The sequence below is a fragment of the Capricornis sumatraensis genome, chromosome 8 (genome assembly GCF_032405125.1).
Source record: "Capricornis sumatraensis isolate serow.1 chromosome 8, serow.2, whole genome shotgun sequence".
NCBI lineage: Eukaryota > Metazoa > Chordata > Mammalia > Artiodactyla > Bovidae > Capricornis > Capricornis sumatraensis.
Window position 1 is genome coordinate 70,568,192 of NC_091076.1, and position 20,342 is coordinate 70,588,533.

Below are 20,342 nucleotides of genomic sequence, written 5' to 3' on the forward strand. Positions count from 1 at the left end.
TGGGTGCTCTGGATCTCCTGACAGCCGTAAGCCAGGTGGTGTCCCCCGGAGGACTGGGCTCTGGGAGGAGCCAGAAAAACACTGCTGTCCATAGATCCAAGATCCATCTCTGCAAGAATGGAGGCTCCCAGGGACTGCGGGGTGGGCTCTCTTCTGGCGAGCCGCAGGCCAAGTCAAGTCCTTGTATCACACACCCTGGTTCTCCCTCCAGGTCCAACAGCCATGCGGCCATCGACTGGGGCAAGATGGCGGAACAGTGGCTGCAGGAGAAGGAGGCGGAGCGGCGGAAACAGAAGCAGCGGCTGACCCCTCGGCCCTCCCCCAGCCCTATGATCGAAAGCACCCCCATGTCTATTGCTGGCGATGCCACCCCACTCCTGGACGAGATGGATCGGTAGGGCACCTGCTCCTAGGACTCTGGTTACCTCTGAGGCTGGGAGAGACCTGGATGCCCACTGCCTCACTCCCGGCCCCTCATTTTCTGTCCATAAAGTGGCGTGAATTGACGTTCTCTTTGGTGGTCAGCCTGGATGGGCGACAGGCTGGATGGCCTTGTGAACTTGAGCTCAGTGTGCGCTAGGCAACAATCCTACCCTCCAGGCCCTCACTGACCGCCTGTCCTGGGACCAGGCTGGGAGCAGCGTGTGGCAGGGAAGAAGAAGAAGAAGGTGAGAGGAGAGTTTTCATCTCTGCTCCCTACAAGCCATTTTGAGCTTCTGCCCTCCCCTGACTCTGGGCTGCGGAGGGGCCAAGTTCAGCACGCGAGTCTCCCCCGCGCTCATGGGGAGAGGGATGCTATTTATTCAGTTTGGGACAGGAGGGCGAGTACTTCCACCCTGGTGCCAGCAGCAGGGTGGCCGTCAAAGCAGGATGACGAGGGATGTAGGGGAGCATTGCTGACCTGCCCGGCCCCCACCTGGCTGCCCTCACCCCTTGCTGCCGCCGCTTCCTGCCTGTCATTTGAATAAACAGTGTTTCTACAGAGCAGCTGACAAAGCCTTTCTCTCCCAAGTCTCTGGCTCTTGATGGGGAGCTTTCAAAGCCATGTTGGGAGCTCTGCAGGCTCCCCTGACCCCAGGCCTTCAGAGAGGCGGCGACTCACAGAGGAGCAGGTGGCTTCTGCATCAGACCGCCTAGGGTCACAGTGCTGTGACCTTGAGCAAGCTTTCTTGTCTGTAACAGGAGGCTACCTGCCCCAGCACGGCAGCTGTGAGGACTGAGATAAAAGGTGTGATGGGTCAGTCCGGACCTCATCTGAATGTTTGCACAGCTCTTGCTGCTCACACAAGGGCACCCCATCCACTACCTTCTGGTCTTCTCTGCCATGCCGGGGAAAGGCCAAAAGTCAATCTGGGTTTCTCCACTTGAGCCCTGCTCCTCTCCCCACTTATAGCTGACTGGGCCTTGAGATCTGACCTCTACATAGGCCGCCCCAGGACAGGCCCTGCACTCACCTGGTCCTGCCCACACAGCCCTGGCGAGGGTCCCTTCGTTTAGCCCGCTGCCTCTTTAGTTCTGAATTGATCTTCCTGTGTTCCTTCACGTTTTGTCTCACAGCCCTGGGAAAGCAAGGCTTTCCCTTCCCTTTTCTCTGAGGACTGCTGCCCATACTTGGTGGGCTTCCCACCTGACATCTTCATTCAAGATCCCTTTGGCTTGTTTCTTGGTAGAAGTTGGGGAGAGGGGCTTGCCTTCTGACAGGAATTCAGTTCCTTTCCCTTCAGGATAAAAGGTTTCTAGAAGGGGGACTTGCCTGATGCCTGCCGACGCGGGGGACACGGGCTCGATCCCTAGCCCAGGAAGATCCCACTGAGCCCATGCTCCACAACCAGAGAAGCCTGAGCACAGCACCGAAGAGCCAGTGCAGCCAAAAACTAAATACATAAATCTTTTACGGAAGTGGGGGTGGGCCCGTTTGGAAGGGCTGAGCGAGAGCAGGACCAACCAGCTGGGAAGATTGTGTTCCCTTCGATGCCACCAGCACCTTCCCCAGGGCCACTTAAGAGTAGGGAAAGGCCAGGCACAGTGGCACAGAGTGGGTTAAAAGGTTCAATTTATTAGGGGTATCACTGCACACAGTACTGCCCGTCACCAGGTCAGTTTCACACAGACCTGTCTCCTGGTCGACAGGAAGTCGCCTTCCCACCCACTTGTGCCTGGACCTAGGATGTTACAGAGAAACAGGCTCTGCCCCTTCCCTGCCAACCCACCTACCTTCTCTGGACCTCTTGAAAGATGGACCACCCTTCAGAAACTCCCACAGCCCCTTAGCTGTTTGGCTCCAGCCATGCCCAGAGCCCGCCCCCTGCCCCCACAAGTAGCCAGGTTGGAGGGAGAGAGAAGCAGGGGGTCAGCTACAGGCTTGATCGCGTTTATTCTTCACCCTGGTCGCCTCAACTGAGATTGGGGTTTGATGCTGGGGGAGATCTCCTCTTGATCTTCTTGACTGGTGAGGTCTTCAAGCCGGGCTTCTTGACCTGGACCCTGTTCTTCTCTTTCTTCCTGGGTGATGAAGACTCCACAATATCCTCGCTGGAGGGTTCCTCCCGCCCAGGGTCATTGTAACTGTCCTCACTCTCCAGATCCTGCCGGCTGTCTGGGCTGGACTCTGACATCCTGGCCAACTCTCTTGGGCTTAATGATCGGCTTAAGTCTGGAGGTGATTCTGATTTAACTGGGCTTTTCTTTTTCGTCAACTTGCCCTTCCTGACTTTTTTCTTCACCTTTGCTTTTTCCTTTTCGTCCGTCTCCTCCTCCTTGTCTTTCTCTTTTTTTTTCTTTATCTTCTTGATCACCCTGTTGCCCTGGGACTTCCCAGAGGGGCTTTCAGAACGCCAGATGGTGATGGGAGCTGCTGAGTCAGGGGCACCCGTGATCATGCTCACGCCTGTGTCGGTGGGGGTGTCAGTAGGGGTGGGTCCCACCTGGGTTGGGATGGGAGCCTTGCCTTCCTCCTCCTCCTCCTCTTCTTGGTTTAGGTCATCTGCCCCACACTCATGGTGGATGGGGTGGTGGATCACTGCCACGGAGACAGGCCTGTAGCTCTTGCACCTGCGAGGGAGGGGGGCAGGCAAAGATGATTGAGGAGGGCAGGGCAAGGTGACTGACAGAATGTGGGGGCCAGTGCCCCCTTTCCACCTGCCAGAACTCACCAGCCGTACCAGAACCGCTCCACACACTCGTCCTCTGGGATGAGCTCAAAGCATGGGGACTGGATGATGTCGAAACAGGTTGAGTCCACGTCTCGGGAGCAGGTTGGGCCCACGTCTCCAGAGCTGCTATTCGTCTTCTCTGAGCAGTCCTTCAGCCTGCCACACAAGGGACTCAGCCTGGCTCCCATGCCTCCATGCCTCCCCAGGGGCCCAGAGCGAGACGCCTAAGGGACAGCAGCTTCCACTATGCCCAGCCCAGGCTGCCGGAAGACCACCCCACGGCCCCTGGAGCAGAGCCGAGCTTACAAAGCTGGGGCCGGGAGGGCAGAGCTGACGCGGGGAGCCACAGTGGACATTTTGGGCCTGGGTCTGCCCAAGAGTCTCTCCTGGGCTGCGGGTCTCCCGAGGAGGGGGCCTTGCCTTGAGTCACAGTCACAGTGGCTGAGAGAGTGCAGGTGCACGTCGTGGTGGACACAGTCGGAGGAGAAGGGGCGGATGATGTGCCCGGCACACTTCTTGTGTTTCCAGCAGCACCTGTCAGTGTTCTTAAATTCACCTGAGGGGATAAGAGCCTGGGTCACACGGCGCCCATGGCAGCACACCTGGATCTCCCCGCTCACAGCTCAATCTAAAGGTTTCACTGGGCTCACCCAGTGCCACCACCCTCCCTCCCCCACAGTTGTTTTGTTTTGGGCCTCACTTTGCAGCTTGTGGGATCTTAGTTCCCCTGACGAGGGATTGAACCCAAGGGCTCCAGCATTGAAAGCACTGAGTCCTAACCCTACTGGACTGCCAGGGCCATCCACCCACACACAGCTGTCCTTACTGCTTGGTAGCAGTAACTCAGCCCAACAGCACCTAGGTCTCAGCCTCTCCTCTCCCCAGCCCATTGCCTGTGAATCTGCCTGTGCCTCGCAGACTTCTAGGACAGTGTCTCACCAAGGTCCCCACCAGCCCCATGCTGTCTGGTAACGCCTCTTCCCCTCCCCTGCATTCTATGGGAGCCCCACCTTCCCAGGGCCCTCCACTAACTTCCACCTGCCCCTCATCCAGTGCTCAGAGTTGTCAGCTGACCCCATGTGCAGAGTAACTCGGGGAGGGGAGGGCCGAGGGGAGCCAGCAGCATCTTTGGTTCCGCACAGGCCCAGAGGGGAGACCAGTGTTCCACCCCTCCCAGCCTTTGAAGCCACTCCAACCCCAGGGCCCACTAGAGCAGGCTGGCTTGAGTGTCACCACCGCCCTCTCCCACCCCAGCGTCATGCCCCTGGGCTTCTGTCTCTACTCCGCTCTTCTCTAAGCCTCTTCTCCCTCCGATGCCTGTCTCACCCTCACTTGTCTCCCCTTTCCCAGACTCAATCTTGACTCTTTCCCTGTTCCCTCCTTATCAAGTTCCCATTCCCCATCCATTCTCTCCCCAGTCCTTAGAGCCACAAACTTGAACAACCCACCCTTGTAGGTGGCACAGGGGAGAAGCTGCCAAGAGATGACTGGAATTAGCGGAGGCCCCCAAGGAAAGATGCCTACCTCTTTTGCTAGGATGCATCAAGCCTGTATGCACACTGGTCTCGCCCAGCCTTCACTCCCACCGCCTCACCTCTGACCCTGCCTAAGGCCCCAGCGGTGTTCCCCTTGGGCCACCATCTACAACATAAGCCCACGAAGGGACAGGGCACCTTCCTGCAGGTTCCCCCTGAACCTCGGCTCCTGGTACTCGTGAGTTCCAGGGCTGCCTGGCTTGGGGTGCTGTGGCTGGCTGACTCCCTCAGAACAGGCCAGAAGGACTGTGCCTTTATCCAGTCCCTACATGGGAAGGAACTGGGGCAAGACGTCATACTGGCCTCCAGCCAGCAGTTAACTCAGGCTGGCCTTAAAGTTACTCCAGGTGACCTTAAAGGACTTGAGGGGTGTGACAGACGCTTGGTCCGAGCCTTCCCCACCTTCCACGTCCCTTCCCTTCCCCCCGCCAGGCTGTGGGGGCCCTGGGTCCCCCATCACCCCGATCCACGTAGTGGCCTCCCTTTGTGCTTCCTTTCCTCCCATGCGCCTTCTCCAAGGCGGGGGAGTGAGTCCTGCATGGGAGGCAGGACCTTGGGACACCGTCACCACTGCCTCAGGGTTTCTCCAGCACTGCTGACCTGCAGCAAAGGGCAGCAGAGTGGAACTGCCCTGAATCTGTAGTCAGGCCTGAGTCCAAGTTGAGTTGGGTGACCTAGGGGCAAGTTACTTTACTTCTCTGAGCCTTCATTTCCTTACTCACAAAATGGGAATGAAGGTAATACCTCTTTTGCAGGGCTGTTAAGAGGACTCAGTTCACATATGTCAAAGATTCTTGTGCACCATAAAGGGCTATACAAAGGAAAGGGGTGACTGTGGCCTCCAGGAAGGGGTGACACTTTCTGCGGGGCACGGGAAGGGGCTGGGGTAGGGCAGCTCGGTGACCCTTTCAGGACCAAACACCTCCCTCCCTCCTGCCTACCACCAGGTGGGGGGTGGGGGGACCCCTGGGGCCAGAGATTTCCACACACCCCGCACCCCCCCCCCACCCCCTTTGAAGGAGGACCCACCTTCAGAGGATAAAGTAGAAGCATCTGTGCTGGACGCCACACTAGCCAGCAGGTGTCCTCTCCCCCAGCTGGGCAACCTGTTTATATCTGAGAGAGTACACAGAGGTAGCAGCAGCCCCTCCCCACGCCATTCACTCAGAAAACAGCTCCTGAGAAGCTCCAGGGACAGCCCCCAGGAGATGCAGAGATTAAAAGACAATAGTCCCTGCTCTCAACAGGGGCTGGGGGAGGGTATGAGGAGAGGAGACACAGTCTGTGTAACAGTACCGGACAGTGGTGTGAGGAAGGCCCTGATAGGGAGGGACAGGGTGGGGAGGAAGTTCTGTGGGAGCAAGGACACCCACTGAAATGGGGGCGTGGGGCTTCTTGAAAGAAGCATAACAGTAGGTTCTGGAGGGAAGGACAGGAATGAGCCAGAGTCTAGGTAAGAAGGGACAGTTTCGGGGAAGGGATTGTCCCAGGGTGTCCCCAAAGAAACTCCTGCACGACAGCAGCTCCATCAGCAACCGCAGAGTAAAGTCTGCACTTCCTTTTCCTTCCTACAGTTAGCTTGGTCCTTTGAGGGTACCGGACTGAGTCCTGCTTAAGGAAAGGAGATGCTGCTCTGGGACTTCAGCTGGGCCTTCAGTGGCACTTGGTCACCCTTCTATAGTTCCCTGGTCAGCTCCATCTGTTTCCCATGGCACAGGAAGTACTCAAATGAATGAAACTCCGAATGCTTCCCTGGACATGTGTACCCCGCCACTGTTCCTCTCAACGCATCATTTCGTGGGCTTCATCTGTGGCTGTTCCCACCCCCATCGACTTCTAGCCTGGGGAAGTGTCCCTCCCTCCTTGCCCAAGGGCCTGGACTCCAGGTCCCAGACAGAATTCTCACCTTCTGCCTCTTTCATGTTTGGTTTTTTTTCTTACAGGCTATGAACATTTTCAAGCCAAACATTCTGTGAACCCTCTTTCTCCTTATGTCACTGCATAGCCACCCTTCTTCCTTTTCAACCCAAGTTTATTCACTCCCTTATTTAACAGATATATTGGACAGCTTCACTAGGCACCAGCAAAGAAGGCCCAATCCCTACCTTCAGTGAGCTAAATCTTGACCTTTGTCTTCTCCAGCCACCTACAGCGTGGCAGCCATCCCTGCCCTTCTATCAGAATAGTCCAGGCAAAGGCCACCAGTGATCTAATAGCCAAACCCAGTGACGTTCTTTTTGCCTCATCTCACTGACCCTGTTGATCAATCAACCTCTTTCTTCTGCAGACTCTTCTTTGGCTTTCATGACACACCTCTCTCATTTCTTTCTTCCTTCCTAGCTTTTAATTCTTTCCTAACTTCTTTGCTGGCCTGTACTCCTTAAATTGGTGATGCCCAGGGTTCTTTTGCAGGCCTCCTTCTCAGAAGACTCTACAGCCTTGTCTTGGATAATGTTATCCATTTCCACGGTTTCAACATCCACTAATAAAATGACATAAATCTTGATCTCCAATGCATACTGCTTTCCTGAGCACATAGCCTATGTCCTCTCAGACATTCTCAAAACATCAGACCAGCACATGTCATATGAACCCACCATCTTCTCCCTACCCTTCATGAAACACTGTCTCTTGTAACTTCCATTTCAGAGAGCAACAGACACCTCAGCTAGAAATCTAGGGATCATCCTTTGCCTCACTTCTCACCAACTCAATGACCAAGTCTTGCCATGCCTACTTGTCCCCACATCTAATTCTGATTCAGACCTATCAATTTTCTCTGACACAGACAGCTGGAGTAGCCTCCCACCTGGCCTCCCTAACTTCTGTCTCACTCCCTACATCCACTCCTCACAATGCAGCCAAACTGGTTCACCATGTTCCTCCTCTTTAATAGCATTCGACTACCTTCAGGATGAGGTGCAAACTCTTCATCATGACATAACTGGTCCCCCAGTTGGTTGACTGAATGAACACATGAATAGAAGAAAATAAAGCCCTATTGGTGCCACAAGAAGCTGTGGCATTGGAGATTCTGTCCAGGGTTCAAATCTGGGGACTTTTCTGGGGAAAGAAAATTGACCTTGGATGAGCATTTTCCCAGGGTCAGGCACTGTGCTGGGCTTTTAAAATATGCCATTGATTCTAAATCCTCACCAAAGCCCATTTTATGGATGGGGACACAGAGACTTACCATAAGTAACTTGTCCAAAGAAACAAGTTAATAGATGACAGAGGTAGGATTCAAATCCAATTTTCTTGGCTCCATAGTCTATGCTCTTTCTACCACAAGTATGCCTGTCTACTTGTGGTTCCTATCCAAAACCTGTCCTGCCAGCTATCACTTCCCACTACAACTGCTTTTCACCTCTAACACAGCCAATTCCTCACCCTCTGGTTTTACTCAATCCTGACTCCACAGCCTCCTTTATCCAGCCTGGACCCTAAAGGTCAGGCCAGAGTGACCTGAGCTGGATCAAGATTCAAACTCTGCTCGCTCTCTCCAGAGTTACTATGGAAGAGGCTTATATGCAGGGTCCACTGACTAACCGCCCCCCCCCGGCCCCCCACCCCGCCCCAGCATATCCACAAGAAGCCTTGACGGTCATAACTCTAATGCCAAGGGGAGGGATTTAATAACTCTTCTCAGATCTGAGGAAGACAATCAGCTCTAGTTTCCAGCTGAAGCAGCAATCTGGAGCTCCTGCAGCAGAAGTGATTGAGGTGGCCATAGGGGAGACCCCATAATGAATGAGTGACATTGAATGAGAGAGCTTAAAAGGAAGAGGGAAGCTTGAGGTCTCTCAGTAGGACATTAATCGAGGTACAGGGACCTAACTCAGAACTCACAGGTGATGCTCATTTGTACAGTCCTCCCAGTCTTGCGAGCTGAGGAGCTCCCCCTGCCCTTGCGGCACAGGGGTTAGGGTTCCAGATCGGGCGCCCGAGCAGCTGAACGGGGGAGGGAGGTAGGGAGAGGGGAAGCAGGAAGGAAGGGAGGGAAAAACCAAGGAAGGGAAGGAGGGAAGAGGAGGGAGCTAGGCAGGGCAGCTCCGGTTTCCTTGGAAATGCCGCCCTGGCCCCGCCCACCTCTGGAGGCGATTGTGATGTCACTAGTGGAATTTCCAGATTTTTTCCTGCCCTAAGTCAATGGAACCGCCGGCCCCAATCCCAGTGACTGGACCATGGGTTCCAGCCAAACCCCTCACTTCCTGCTTATCGCTGAGGCACAGCAATGCCTTCCACCCCTGCAACCAGAGGTCGTAGTTCTGGCTCCAACCAGACGACCCCAGTCCAACCCACAAGCGGTTCTCCAGCTCGCCTGTCCCTATTGCTCAATCATTGGTCCAAGGCTAGAGGGAGCCCGCCCCCAGGCCCTAGCTCCGCCCCAGTCAGCCTTTGGCCCCGCCTCCTTAGTCGGGCTCTCAGGTTCCACCCCCTCCTTGGGTTCTCAGGCCAGTCCCCCGTGCCACGCCCCCCAGCTGGAAGCCCTCCCCTAATCTGCCACGCCCCGTCTTTACCGGTGCTGCTCTCGTCCCAAGAGCTGGTATCGTCCTGAGTTTTTTCCTTAGTCCACCTTTCAATCCTCAGTGTCGTCCTGACCCACATATCTCTCAGTCTAGTTCTTCGTCTCTACAAGACTCTTCCACGCAGAAGTCCAACCCTGAACCTCAGCTTGGCCGAGGTCACTGTAAACCCCAATCTCAGCTTCGCCCCAGTCCAGCCCTTAACTCCGCCTCATGCTTGCCCAGTCTCCCCTCTCCCTCTGCTCTAGGCTGCGTTGTCTTAGCCCAAGTCTGAGCTTCTGCGGCGCTCTTCATCCGGGGCCTCCTAGCTCCTTCCGGGCCCCTCCCTCTTTGTTCCACTTTAACCTTAGCACCTCCCCCGTATCTCAGGCCTAAACTTTAGCTCGGCCGCTCAGGCCCTGCCCTCAGTCCCATCCCTAGTTCCTGTCCAGATCTGCTCCCGGTTTAGTCCTACCCCCAGAACCTAGCCCCGCCCCAACCCCGTTCTTAGCCCCGCCCCAGCCATTCTCTCAACCTCCCGGCCCCTCCCAATTCTTCCGAACCCAGCCGCAGACCTTAGCCCCGCCCCCAATCTACACTCGGGTCAGTGCGCGGCCGCCCGGGAAGCTACTCCCACCAATCTCCAATCCTCCATCCAGGATTTCAAGGTCTCTCCTTCCCTGGCGGGAGGCCGGGCTCGCTCTTTCTCTCCCCCAGCAGGCCCCTCCACGGGAGCTCAGCGAAAGAAGACGTGATCCCAGCCCCGCGATGGCCCCCACCCCAAGCACCCACTCCTACTTCTATGCGGCTCCCTGTCCCAGTGACAATACTGCCCAATATAGATGTCAACATGGAGTCGGAGGAGCGGCGAAGCAGAAGGGCGAGTGTGCAGAAATGCCAGCTCTTCCAGAATAGCATAGCAGGTAAGAACCGTAGCAAAGGACAGAGGGGTTGCTTACTGGGAACTAGGATTGATGTTCCTGTCTTGGCCTCTTAGGATGATGACACCAAGCCACAGATGTCCTTCCTTTCATGGCCCAAATATCTGAGACACTTCCAGCCAATCTCTGGCTCTGGGTCAGATGTCAATGGGGAGCCAGGTTCTTGATCACTCTTCACCCAAACTATTATAATAGTTAAGGTTTTTAAGCTCTTCTTATGTATGTATTGGGGCGTCCCAGGTGGCTCAAGTGGTAAAGAACCCGTCTCTGGGTTGGGAAGACCCCCTGGAGGAGAGCATGGCAATCCACTCCAGTCTTCTTGCTTGGAGAATCCTATGGACAGAGGAAGCTGGCAGGCTACAGTCCATGGGGTCGCTAAGCCTCAGACACGACTGAAGCGACTTAGCATGCCCCCATGCTTGTATGTATTAGTGCTTTATCTTATTTCAAACATGAAATGAATGATGAACGTGCTCCTCCTTTACAGAGGAGGCAACTGGGAGTTTCCTGGTTGCCTAGTTAGGATTCCAGTCTTTCACTGCCGTGGCCTGGGTTCAATCTCTGGTCAGGGAACTGAGGTCCCATAAACTGCTCAGCACACATTCCCCACAAAAGAAAATAATAACAACAGAGATGAAACTAAGGCACAGAGCAGAAGTGACTTGTCTGAGTGTCCCAAGATGGACAGCAAGGTTTCAAATGCAGATCCTCCTGCTTAGAGCACATCTCTTTTTTTTTTTTAAGTGGGAAAAATGTCTTATTTTTAATCCAGTTTAGTTTTTAACTGTTTTAAAATATAAAAATGTGCTGCTCATAATTTTATGTTTATATCACTAAAATAGTTAGATGTTATCAGCACATCTCCTAAGTAAGAGCCCTGCCTCTACCTTCCTGGGCCTTCTGGTCAACTCAACAAAGCACCCAAAACTCACTTCTCACTGTGTTCCATACTCTAAAAAAATAGTTCTTAGATAAGTATTTTTTTAAAGGCAGGAAGAAGGTGAAAAAAAATATTATCCAATGGTACACTTACGTAGAAGCACCAAGTAGCAGGAGACATTTCGGGGGAAAGGACCAAAGGAAAAGGGCTCTCAAAGATCTCAAAGGTCGCTCAGATGTCATCCAGCGAGAGCCAGGTGCATCCCTCTACATGTGGTCCCTGAGTTCCTAGCCTGCCTCAGCCCTGCCCAGGGGCCAAGAATGGCCAGAATCACAGCAGAAGGCTCCAGTCCTAAGATGACCATATAGCCTTGCCCATTCCACATCCCTGATCCCCCACAAAGGACTCCAGATCCTAACCTGCTAATAACAGAAATTTTAATACATAAGGCATAGTGTGAGACTAGGACCATTAAGCATCCTGAAACCTAGAGGGCCCAGCAGCTGAGTAAGAGCAGCAGGGCCCTCTTACCTCCCCGCACTGGCCACCTTGGAGAGAGAGGGGCATCCAGGTTTTGACACAGTGCCTGAGGGCAGGAATTGACTAGCATGGTCCCAAGTACCTCTCCAGGAATACTGCCACCGAGAGGCAGCTCTTTGGTCTGGAAAAACAGTCAGTGCAAATGTCCTGGGGTTGAGTTCTGGGGGAGTCAAGGTGGCACAGTGCCCCAGGGCAGGCAGTCTCTGGACAGTCCCCTACCCATCATGGGCAACACGTGGGCTTCTTCTTGCTGGCAGTTAGGTAGAGGTTGCTGTCATCACTGTTGATGCCTGAAGAAGGGTGAGAAATAAGTGAGGCAAGGATAGAGAGTCTCTGTGCTCTCTGCCACCCCCGTCCAGGTGGGCACTCACGGACAACATCCCCTATGCGCCGGGATCCCGATTTCTCCAGCTCAGCCAGCACGTTGACCTCAAAGGTCAGCGCCGCCACACGAAAGAAGAACTCTCGGACATTTTCACCTGACACAGGGAGCAGACAGGAGCTCAGGGGTGGTTCCAGGCCAATGGGCACAGCTGGAGGTGTAGGAGTGAGAGGCAAGGCAGGCAGGAAGGCCAGAGCAGAAGGCCAGGTGCCTCTGACTCACCAGTGAGAGATGAGACTGCCCAATACTCGGCCTTCATCTCTTGGGCCACCTTGAGTGCATCTTTCTCCATCAGTAGATACTGAGCAGGAGTCTGAGGGAAAGTCAGAGTCAGACACTGGGGCGTGGGGTTTCCCTCGTCAAGGTGGGAAGTCCTCCCCCCACCACTGGCACACTCACACTCAGGTCCTTCTTGGAGCCCACAAGGAAGAGAAGCACGCTGGAAGGGTCATTCTCCTTGAGCGCATCAGCTAGCCACTGCCTGCCATAGACAGTGGACAGCAAGGGATGAGGGAGCCAGATAGGTTCCCCCCACTTCTATGCCCAATGACGCTCCCTTTGGTCCTGGATGCACTCTTCTCCTTCCCTTCCATACTCCTGACCCGCCTCTTTTTGAACCTTCTCTTCTCAGAGCCCTCATTATAGTTCAGTATGCTTACTTACTTGGTATGCTCCAAGGAGGCCACATCATTCAGGTTGAAGACAATGATAATGGCTGGAAGAGTGGCAGAAAACGGCTGCAGGTTGTTGGGGAAGATGCTACTGGCTCATTTCCACAATCCCTCCAGCTCTAGGCTAGAGGCCAGGTGTACCCACCTACCTCACTTCACCCTGGTGCTTACCTTGAGCTCCTCGGTAGTAGGTTGATGCAATGCACTTGAACCTCTCCTGTCCAGCGGTGTCCCAGCTGGGAGGAAGGTGGGGAGAACACAGGTATGTGCCAGGCAGGGTGGTGCTGGGGGCTGAGGTGGGGAACAGGCGCTGGGAGAAGCAAGGGCGGGAAGGAGTGGGGAAAGAACTCACAGCTGCAGACTGAACGGGACACCCAACACCTCAAATCGTTCCATCTCAAAGTCCACTCCGATGGTGGCCTTGTAGTTCTTATCAAAGGTGTCTTTGCAGAACCTGAGGGGGCACCAGATGCTCTGGTCCTGAGCCCAATCCGCCTGGCTAGGCTTGGGCCCACCCCCCTCAGCTCCAGCACCCTCTTACCTATTAATGAGACAAGTCTTCCCCACTGACAGGTCACCCAACACAATGACCTTGGAGATCTTAAATCTGCTGGACACAAGAGTGGGTAGGAAGAGTGAGCTCTAGCTCCTTCACTCAGAGGAGTCCCAGTGCTCCTGGGCAGGTCCACAAAGGGAGCTGCTCCTGGGCTGAGGTTACCACAGACACCAGGCCTGAACAGATGTGCTAGGGAGGAGTGTTTCTGCTTCAGTGTCAGAGAGACTGATTTTGCATCCCAGCTCTCACTTACTAGCTGTGTGACTCAGGACAAGTTTCTTAGCTTCTCTGAGCCTCAGTTTCAACATCTGTTAACTGGGGATTTAACACACATTTTATTGGGTTGTTGTGAAAGTTAAAATGAAATAAATGTCCTATATTCTGGACTGGTCAAGTGGCTCAGTGGCGAAGAATTTGCCTGCCAAGCAGGAGACCCAGGTTCGATCCCTGGGTAGAGAAGATCCTCTGGAGAAGGATATGGCAGCCCCCTCCAGTGTTCTTGCCTGGGAAATCCCAGGGACAGAGGACCCATGGGGTCACAAAGAGTTGGACACCACCAAGCGACTAAACAACAACCCAAGAACCCCCTCCCCGTCAACATACACACACATACATTCCAACACCTCTCCCTCCCTCCCCAGCATACAACTTAAAAGTGGTATTTTCCATTTAATAAAAGACAATAATTAAATGCAACACACTGTCTGGCACACAGTACATGCTCAATTAATGGTGGCAACTGTTAACAGTATTATCTTTTTTTTTTTTAACCCACAATGGGACTTATCCCTGTAGGACAGCTCACTGTCATGGAGGTCAAATAGATGGAGTGTGGGAAGCTAAGCTGGTGACCACAGCCTTAAGTTGGATCCCTTCCCTGTGTCAGGAATTAAACTGCCACCTTCCTACCCCACCCCATCTCTTAGGACTTCCCACAACCCAGCTGGAAGGAAGGGGAGCACAGGGGCACGCTAAGGGGAACAACAGTGTGGCTGGCAGGGACCGAAATGGAGCCTGCAGCTCTTGGCTTTGCACCCTTGCTTTGACGGCAGGTTTCCTGGGACTCCGTTTCTTCCTTCCGGGTGTCTCTAACTCACCCCACGGTGCCTGTCCTGTGCTCCTGGCAGGCGCAGGTGACGCGGGGCTGGAAGTCTTTGTGCACGTGCAAAGCGGCCTCCTTCCTCAGGCACTGGGTGGAGTGTAAGAGAATGGGACTCACCCATTCCTGGCCCTCAGCCCGCCACCGAGCAGCCCCGGGCGGGGCGGGAGGGTGGGGGTGGGGAACGGACCACCCAGAAGCAGCTGGCCTAGCTGGGCGGCAGGGTTGGGCCTAAGCCCGGTCCGGTGCCGCCTCCTCCCGGCCCACACCCACCGCCGCCCGAAGCCCGACGTGGCCCTGGCGCCTACCTGGGGCAGCTTCGTCAGGACGCGGTCCCTCCGCACCGGCGCCAGAATGTTCATCTTGCCTGCGTACTTGCGGGGCGCCCTGAGAAGGCGCGGAGGCCTGATGCGCCCCGGCGACCCGGGCCCGTGGAGACCCGACAATCACCCGCGACCGAGGGGTCCCGACTATAACTCGGGGCCACGGAGAGCCTACGGGAGCCCGTGGCCTCCGGGACGCTACGACCACCGCGGGCCACGGGGATGAGACAATCACCGGGGGCCGGGGCGAACCCACAATCACCCGGGCCCGGGGCGTCCCTAGGACGACTCGGGGCCTGGGAGATCCCTCGGCCTCCAAGTGAGGGCGAGGAGTCCCGTCTGGGGGGACCCGAGTCCGCGCAGACCCTACAATAACTCGGGGTCGGATAGTTCCTACGATAACTCGAGGCCGTGGAGACCCGACGACAACTCGGGGTTGAGGCGGCCCTACCATAACAGAGCAGCCGGGGGGCGCTGAGCGGCCCCGCCACACGGGGTCAGTGTGTGCAGGGACCCCACCGTGCGGCCGGGGGACTGCTGCAGAAGGGGGCGAGGGGCCCAGTCCGCCGCAGGGCCTGGAGTCCCACTCGGCTCTCCCTCCGCCAACGCTGTAACTTGATCCCCGGAAATTCCTGGAAAAGGGCCGCCCCCCGCCCCTCTCCCGGCAACTCCCGGCCTCGCTGCCCGCCCCGGCCTCCCCCTCTTCTCTTCGCCGAGTGCTGCCCCAGGTCAGGCTTCCCTGCCAGACTGAGTCGCCAGGGCTCCGGGTGCGCCCTCACCCAGGTTGCAACCTGCCGAGAGCGGGATTCCCCAAGTCTCTCCCCCAGCATCTCCTGTGCGGGGAGGAGCCTCCAAGGGGACCCTTACCCCGGCGAGCTGGTGAAGGGGAATCGGCGATCGCTGCGCAGCATCTGCCTGCGCCAGGAACCAGCGGGAGGGGAAAGGGAGAGAGAAGGGGCCCTAGGAGAGGCGGCGCTTCCCTCGTCAACTGCAGGCCCAGGACATGACTCATAGGGTCTGCTCCCGCTCGCCCTTCTGCCCTGGGAGGTGGCGATGCCAGGGTAGGAACGAGGTACCCACTGAGGAGAGAGGTGTCCGAATCTGGTGCCTGTTCTTCCAAGGCTGCCGTGTAGATTGGAGGCCTGAGGGGCCGAAGATCAAGCTGCCTCCCTTGATGGAGGATAAAGGAGGTCTAGGGGACCGAGAATTTCCTCCTTTGGGGGAGGGGGGGACTCTCCTTTGGCACGGGCCTCCTTCGCTCCGATCCCAATGTAATCTACCCCCACTCCCCCAGGACTTTTCCTTTTTGCAGTCTGCAGGCTAGAAGAGGGGTTCAGTTCAGTTTAGTCGCTTAGTCGTGTCCGACTCTTTGCGACCCCATGAATCCCAGCACGCCAGGCCTCCCTGTCCATCACCAACTCCCGGAGTTCACTCAGACTCATAAGAGGGGTTAGCACAAGGTAAATCTCACCCTCATAGGGAATCTCTGATTCCGAGGGAGGTGGGGGAGGGCATAAAGGCGATGTGATGCGGCGGGTAAGCAGTCCCTCAAAGAAGCTAAAACCTGAGCGTTTACTAAACCTTGCCATGTGTCAGGAACTGAATTTGAGGATGCAAAGATAAGCAAGGAAAGGAAAACTATTTAAGGGGAGGGGACTGTGAATGAAATCATTCCCAAGAAGAACAAGCGTATCCTGGAGAAATCTGAGCGCTGAGTGTTTGGAATATTGGTAGAGTCTCTTCGAAAAGATTCCCGGGAAGACGCATAAAGGCTGTCACAGGTAGAGGGGACCACTTCCTCTGACACTTTGCTTCTCCCTTCTGCCTGACTCGAACAACAAATCACACTGTTATAAATAAATCCTCTCCCCTCTCTCGACCTCAGTTACCACAGATGTTGTCTGACAAAGTTGGACTGGACAAATCTTGCTCTAACATTGTAGAATTTTGCTTCACTCTGAGTCAATCTAACTACAGTGTTAATTCCAGTTTGCAGTGGAATTGCAATCCTTCATCCTCGGTGGCGCTAGTGGTAAAGAACCCGCCTGACAATGCAGGCAAACGTAAGATCCTTGGGTCGGGAAGATCTCCTGGAGGAGGGCATGGCAACCCATTCCAGAAAATGGGTTGAAGAATCCCGTGAACAGAGGAGCCTGACGGGCTACAGTCCATGGGGTCGCCAAGAGTCGGACACGACTGAAGCGACTTAATCGCTTCAGGCACACAAGCACACAATCCTCCTCCCTAAAGTTGCTCAAGATGCGAAGCGCTCAGATCCGCGCAGCCGCAGGTTATACCACTGAAAACAAACGCGTGTCTCCAAAAGACTACAACCCCCAAGAACCTTTAGGGTCTGACAAGCGGCGGGGTGTCGCTAGCTTAGTCTCTCTCGCGAGGAAATAAAAATCAAACTACCATTCCCGGCGGGCGCAGCGCTGCAGATTGTCCAATCAGATTTAAGTAGAAAGTATCGCGAGTCTTCGGTGAGAGTTGGCGCTATAAGCCCGTGGTAACAAGTCTCGGAAACCCTTTTCATGAAGATGGCGCCGAAGGCGAAGAAGGAAGGTGTGTGCTGGGGCTGGGGATCAACCACTGACTGGCCGAGGGTCCCCTCAGAGTGAATGAACTGGGAGGACGATAGCTGGGCTAACCCTTGCGGTGTCTGCTCCGGAGCAGCTTCTCGCGTTTCGGCAATGCTAAGGAGCGCGTACGCCTCGCCGCATGGTTTGGGCTCTAGTGAAGGGGGTTGGGGAGGCAAGCCTGGCCTGTACCGCCTGCCAGAGACAGCCGGGTCTCGGCTCTGGGAAGCTCCATGTTTCCTATACCTGTAAGGAATCAATACTCTCAACTGTTTGACCCCACGTTAAATGGGTAGCTGTGCAATGGTATGTATAAAATTACTAGTTCCCATTCTAGCAAGTGCCAACTGTTCGTTCATTGCTAGTTTCTTCCTCATCTTATCCCAAGTTCGTCCTAGAATCGTGCATATGATGGAAAAAATTTTAATCTTCTGAGGCTTGTGATGTCTTCAAAGGAACCACTGATGCACGTGTGGCCTGGGACGCCCACTACCGGTCTTGAAGTCGGAAGTGATTTCTAAATCCTTCACCTTCGTTTTCTTTCCTTTTCTCAGCCCCTGCCCCTCCTAAAGCTGAAGCCAAAGCAAAAGCTTTGAAGGCCAAGAAAGCAGTGTTGAAAGGTGTCCACAGCCACAAGAAAAAGAAGATCCGGACGTCACCCACCTTCCGGCGGCCCAAAACACTGCGGCTCAGGAGGCAGCCCAAATATCCTCGGAAGAGCGCCCCTAGGAGAAACAAGTCAGTACTGCCCCTTGTCGTGAAAAGATGTTTGGGTATCCTCCATTGGTAATTGGGAAATTTACCAAACCTAGAATATGGGTTCTCAAAATCATATTGGTACCTCGTGTGCTTGTCTAACGGGAGTATGAGATTAATGCTATATTTAAAACAACCCAGAGTCATTGTCAAAGTTAGTCAATTGTTAGATTGTTTCATATGTGGTTTACTTTCTGGGGAGTATAAGAGTTCCAGGTTTAGGATCTGTATTGGACAGTGAAGGCCTGCAGCAGTACATAGCAGCTTCTTTTCATTTACTTTCCCAAATGTTTACACCGAAGGAATGGTTAGGGGGAGTGGGCAAAAGGTTAGGGTGCGTGAGTGTTTTGGTGCCACACCACTGGTGATGACTGACCTTAGGGAGCACAGTTGAGAGTAGAGCCATGGTACTGGTTACCACCAAAGGTAATTTAACCATTGCTTCCTACGAAAAAGGCCGGAGAGTGGATTGTGTCCACAGAGAAAAGGACTTTTACCCCCATTTGGACCTAGAGTTTAGTGCAATGAGAGGTTGAGATCTGATCTCTGTCTTCAAAAGAGGACAGTATACCCAGGCAAACACAGCTTTGCTTCTCCAGATTTCAGAGGGAAAGCTGTGTCCTGAGAGGCTATTGTAACTTTAAGCTATAAATAAAAAGTTGCTCTCAAGAGTTGATGACTTATCAGCCAGTTTTCAGTAACCGAAACAGGGAAAAACAGTCAGTTCAGCCTCATAGTGAAGCACCAACATTCTTTGGCACTCTAGCCTGGATTTCAAGATTCCATAGTCTTAACTTTGCTCTTGGGTTTGCTTTTCTAATGTCTTAAGTCTCAAGTTTCTTTTAGAAATTTGCTCCTCAGGAATGTTGAAGTCAGGTAAAGAATGAAGATTGTTTAATCTCTTAAAAGGGTGAAAGCCCTTGAAATCTCACTAAGCCAAGGCTCCAGGCCCCCACGTTTCAGGGTGCATGTGATGACACTGTGCAGCGACCAAAGTCTGACAGGAATGATTGCTATCGTTGTCTGATGCACCCAGGCCCTTTGAGCCTTGGGCTCCAAAAAAGGGCCCATCCTTTTACTGGACCCACGCCAGGTGACCCCATTTTACCTTTCTCCCAGACTTGACCACTATGCTATCATCAAATTCCCCCTCACCACCGAGTCGGCCATGAAGAAAATAGAAGACAACAACACACTGGTGTTCATTGTAGATGTCAAGGCCAACAAACACCAAATCAAACAGGCTGTGAAGAAGCTCTATGACATTGACGTGGCCAAGGTCAATACTCTGATCAGGTAGGTGAGTGGGGCCCTGTGGGATGGGGAGGGGGCCAGGGCCTCTGTCACCTGAATGGCATGAAATTCCTTGATGCTGCTTTTGGGGTAGGCTTCCCAGAACGTCAGCTGTCCTGTCTCTAGGACTTTGGGGTTAGTGCTCATTTTCCTGATCCCTATCTCTAGGCAAAAGCAGGCCCTAGAGTAAGGTACAGTTAATGTCAGAATACCTGTGGTTTGTGGCTTAGTGGCTTCCCTGACTCCCTCTGTGCAAATGATAGAGAAAAAAAAAATTATTTGTGAGGGGGGAAAAAAAATGACACGAACAAAGGAACCACTGATGCACCAGAAGTCTGGGTGGAAGAGAGGGTATGGGGGCAGTGAAGGGCAGCAAGGATTAAGGCTTCCTTCACCACCCTAGGCCTGATGGAGAGAAGAAGGCATATGTTCGACTGGCTCCTGACTATGATGCTTTGGATGTTGCCAACAAAGTAAGCTTCCTTTGCTACAAACTCCTTAACACTCTCCCTTCCTGGGCGCAAATGATGTGTCTGTTAGTGACCAAAGCCTGACTTAAGTGATTAGTCTTGACTAACTGCACCTCTGTCTTTTAAAAATACTGTGACGTTCCTTCTTAATCTTCACACTTCAGCTCCCAGTAACAAAGTTCCCTTTTGTTTTTCAGATTGGGATCATCTAAACTGAGTCCAGCTGGCTAATTTCAAATATAAAAGTTTTCACTATATATATGCTTCTTGTCTTTATGTTGATTTTTGGGTGAGGGGCCATACCGTGGTACGTGCACGCTTAAGTAACCAGGCTGGGTTGGGTAAGACTCTTGGTCTACTTACCCTGTTGGAACACTCGGCCATATCACTTCACCATACTTGCAGCAGAGGTTTATGACCCAGATTACAGTTGGTTGTCCTAGGACAACTACAACTTGACCTCCATCCTGGAGGTAAGAGGCCAAGCAAGAAGCTTTACAAGAATGCCTGCCTTTGTCTGGAAGAGGCTTGGTATGAGACCAATATCCGGAGGTTCCATTGGCATCCATGTCAGGGCTGTGTGGCTTGGCTGGTTTTGCAGTAGCACCTTTCCCCATACCCATCTACTGCATCCATCCAGTCTGTCTGCTTCCCTCACCC

The 20,342-nt window shown here is 53.9% G+C and overlaps 4 protein-coding genes and 4 non-coding genes across 11 annotated transcripts in view; 6 read left to right on the forward strand and 2 right to left on the reverse strand.

The window, feature by feature from the left end:
- Positions 1-955, forward strand: part of SUPT6H (SPT6 homolog, histone chaperone and transcription elongation factor) — a 30,645-nt gene extending 29,690 nt beyond the window's left edge. Inside the window, exons 37-38 of one of the 2 annotated variants that reach the window (XM_068979231.1) lie at positions 212-394; positions 494-955. In XM_068979231.1, the coding sequence (XP_068835332.1) occupies positions 212-394; positions 494-506 (196 nt within the window). In that variant the 3' untranslated portion in view covers positions 507-955. Of the gene's footprint in view, positions 1-211 lie in introns of both variants that reach the window. The other variant, XM_068979232.1, reaches the window with a different exon arrangement.
- Positions 956-2,118: 1,163 nt separating this feature from the next.
- On the reverse strand, positions 2,119-9,504 carry PROCA1 (protein interacting with cyclin A1). Of its 2 annotated transcripts, none has more exons than XM_068977639.1 (5): positions 9,217-9,504; positions 4,747-4,758; positions 3,573-3,708; positions 3,153-3,308; positions 2,119-3,051 (listed from the first exon to the last, which is right to left on the reverse strand). In XM_068977639.1, the coding sequence occupies exons 1-5, from the start codon at positions 9,293-9,295 to the stop codon at positions 2,394-2,396; spliced, it is 1,041 nt and encodes a 346-aa protein (XP_068833740.1). In that variant the 5' UTR covers positions 9,296-9,504; the 3' UTR covers positions 2,119-2,393. The 2 variants fall into 2 exon arrangements, with proteins under 2 accessions (XP_068833740.1, XP_068833739.1); XM_068977638.1 differs by lacking the exon at positions 4,747-4,758 and adding an exon at positions 5,717-5,803 and having other exon boundaries at positions 9,208-9,504.
- Positions 9,505-11,415: 1,911 nt separating this feature from the next.
- Positions 11,416-15,596, reverse strand: RAB34 (RAB34, member RAS oncogene family). The gene is given in 12 exon segments (XM_068977541.1): positions 11,416-11,843; positions 11,925-12,032; positions 12,158-12,248; positions 12,335-12,416; positions 12,599-12,650; positions 12,778-12,842; positions 12,959-13,060; positions 13,148-13,213; positions 14,260-14,351; positions 14,570-14,648; positions 15,452-15,521; positions 15,524-15,596. Coding segments are annotated over 12 exon segments (948 nt in total). The 3' UTR covers positions 11,416-11,775.
- Positions 15,597-17,080: 1,484 nt separating this feature from the next.
- RPL23A (ribosomal protein L23a) lies at positions 17,081-19,936 on the forward strand. 2 transcript variants are annotated; one of them, XM_068977710.1, is made up of 5 exons: positions 17,081-17,149; positions 17,718-17,901; positions 19,039-19,215; positions 19,616-19,685; positions 19,880-19,936. In XM_068977710.1, exons 1-5 carry the CDS (start codon positions 17,119-17,121, stop codon positions 19,892-19,894), a joined length of 477 nt encoding a protein of 158 aa, XP_068833811.1. In that variant the 5' UTR covers positions 17,081-17,118; the 3' UTR covers positions 19,895-19,936. The 2 variants fall into 2 exon arrangements, with proteins under 2 accessions (XP_068833811.1, XP_068833810.1); XM_068977709.1 differs by lacking the exon at positions 19,880-19,936 and having other exon boundaries at positions 19,616-19,824.
- Positions 17,566-17,633, forward strand: LOC138084866 (small nucleolar RNA SNORD42). The gene has a single exon (XR_011145273.1). It is a non-coding gene; the product is annotated as a small nucleolar RNA SNORD42 (small nucleolar RNA).
- On the forward strand, positions 18,883-18,952 carry LOC138084878 (small nucleolar RNA Z17). Its single transcript, XR_011145281.1, has one exon. It is a non-coding gene; the product is annotated as a small nucleolar RNA Z17 (small nucleolar RNA).
- Positions 19,463-19,540, forward strand: LOC138084867 (small nucleolar RNA SNORD42). Its single transcript, XR_011145274.1, has one exon. It is a non-coding gene; the product is annotated as a small nucleolar RNA SNORD42 (small nucleolar RNA).
- On the forward strand, positions 19,730-19,796 carry LOC138084879 (small nucleolar RNA Z17). The gene has a single exon (XR_011145282.1). It is a non-coding gene; the product is annotated as a small nucleolar RNA Z17 (small nucleolar RNA).
- Positions 19,937-20,342: the final 406 nt, after the last annotated feature.

Excerpts from the sequence above, each read along its gene's own strand:
- PROCA1 (XM_068977638.1), bottom strand. The coding sequence starts at position 9,295 with ATGTGGGTCAGGACGACACTGAGGATTGAAAGGTGGACTAAGGAAAAA. Across the intron at positions 3,309-3,572 it reads CACTGTGACTGTGACTCAAG|GCTGAAGGACTGCTCAGAGA; the intron begins GCAAGGCCCCCT and ends CTTGTGTGGCAG. Across the intron at positions 3,052-3,152 it reads GAGCGGTTCTGGTACGGCTG|GTGCAAGAGCTACAGGCCTG; the intron begins GTGAGTTCTGGC and ends CCTCCCTCGCAG.
- RPL23A (XM_068977709.1), top strand. The coding sequence starts at position 17,119 with ATGAAGATGGCGCCGAAGGCGAAGAAGGAAG. Across the intron at positions 17,150-17,717 it reads GCCGAAGGCGAAGAAGGAAG|CCCCTGCCCCTCCTAAAGCT; the intron begins GTGTGTGCTGGG and ends TCCTTTTCTCAG. Across the intron at positions 19,216-19,615 it reads AAGGTCAATACTCTGATCAG|GCCTGATGGAGAGAAGAAGG; the intron begins GTAGGTGAGTGG and ends TCACCACCCTAG.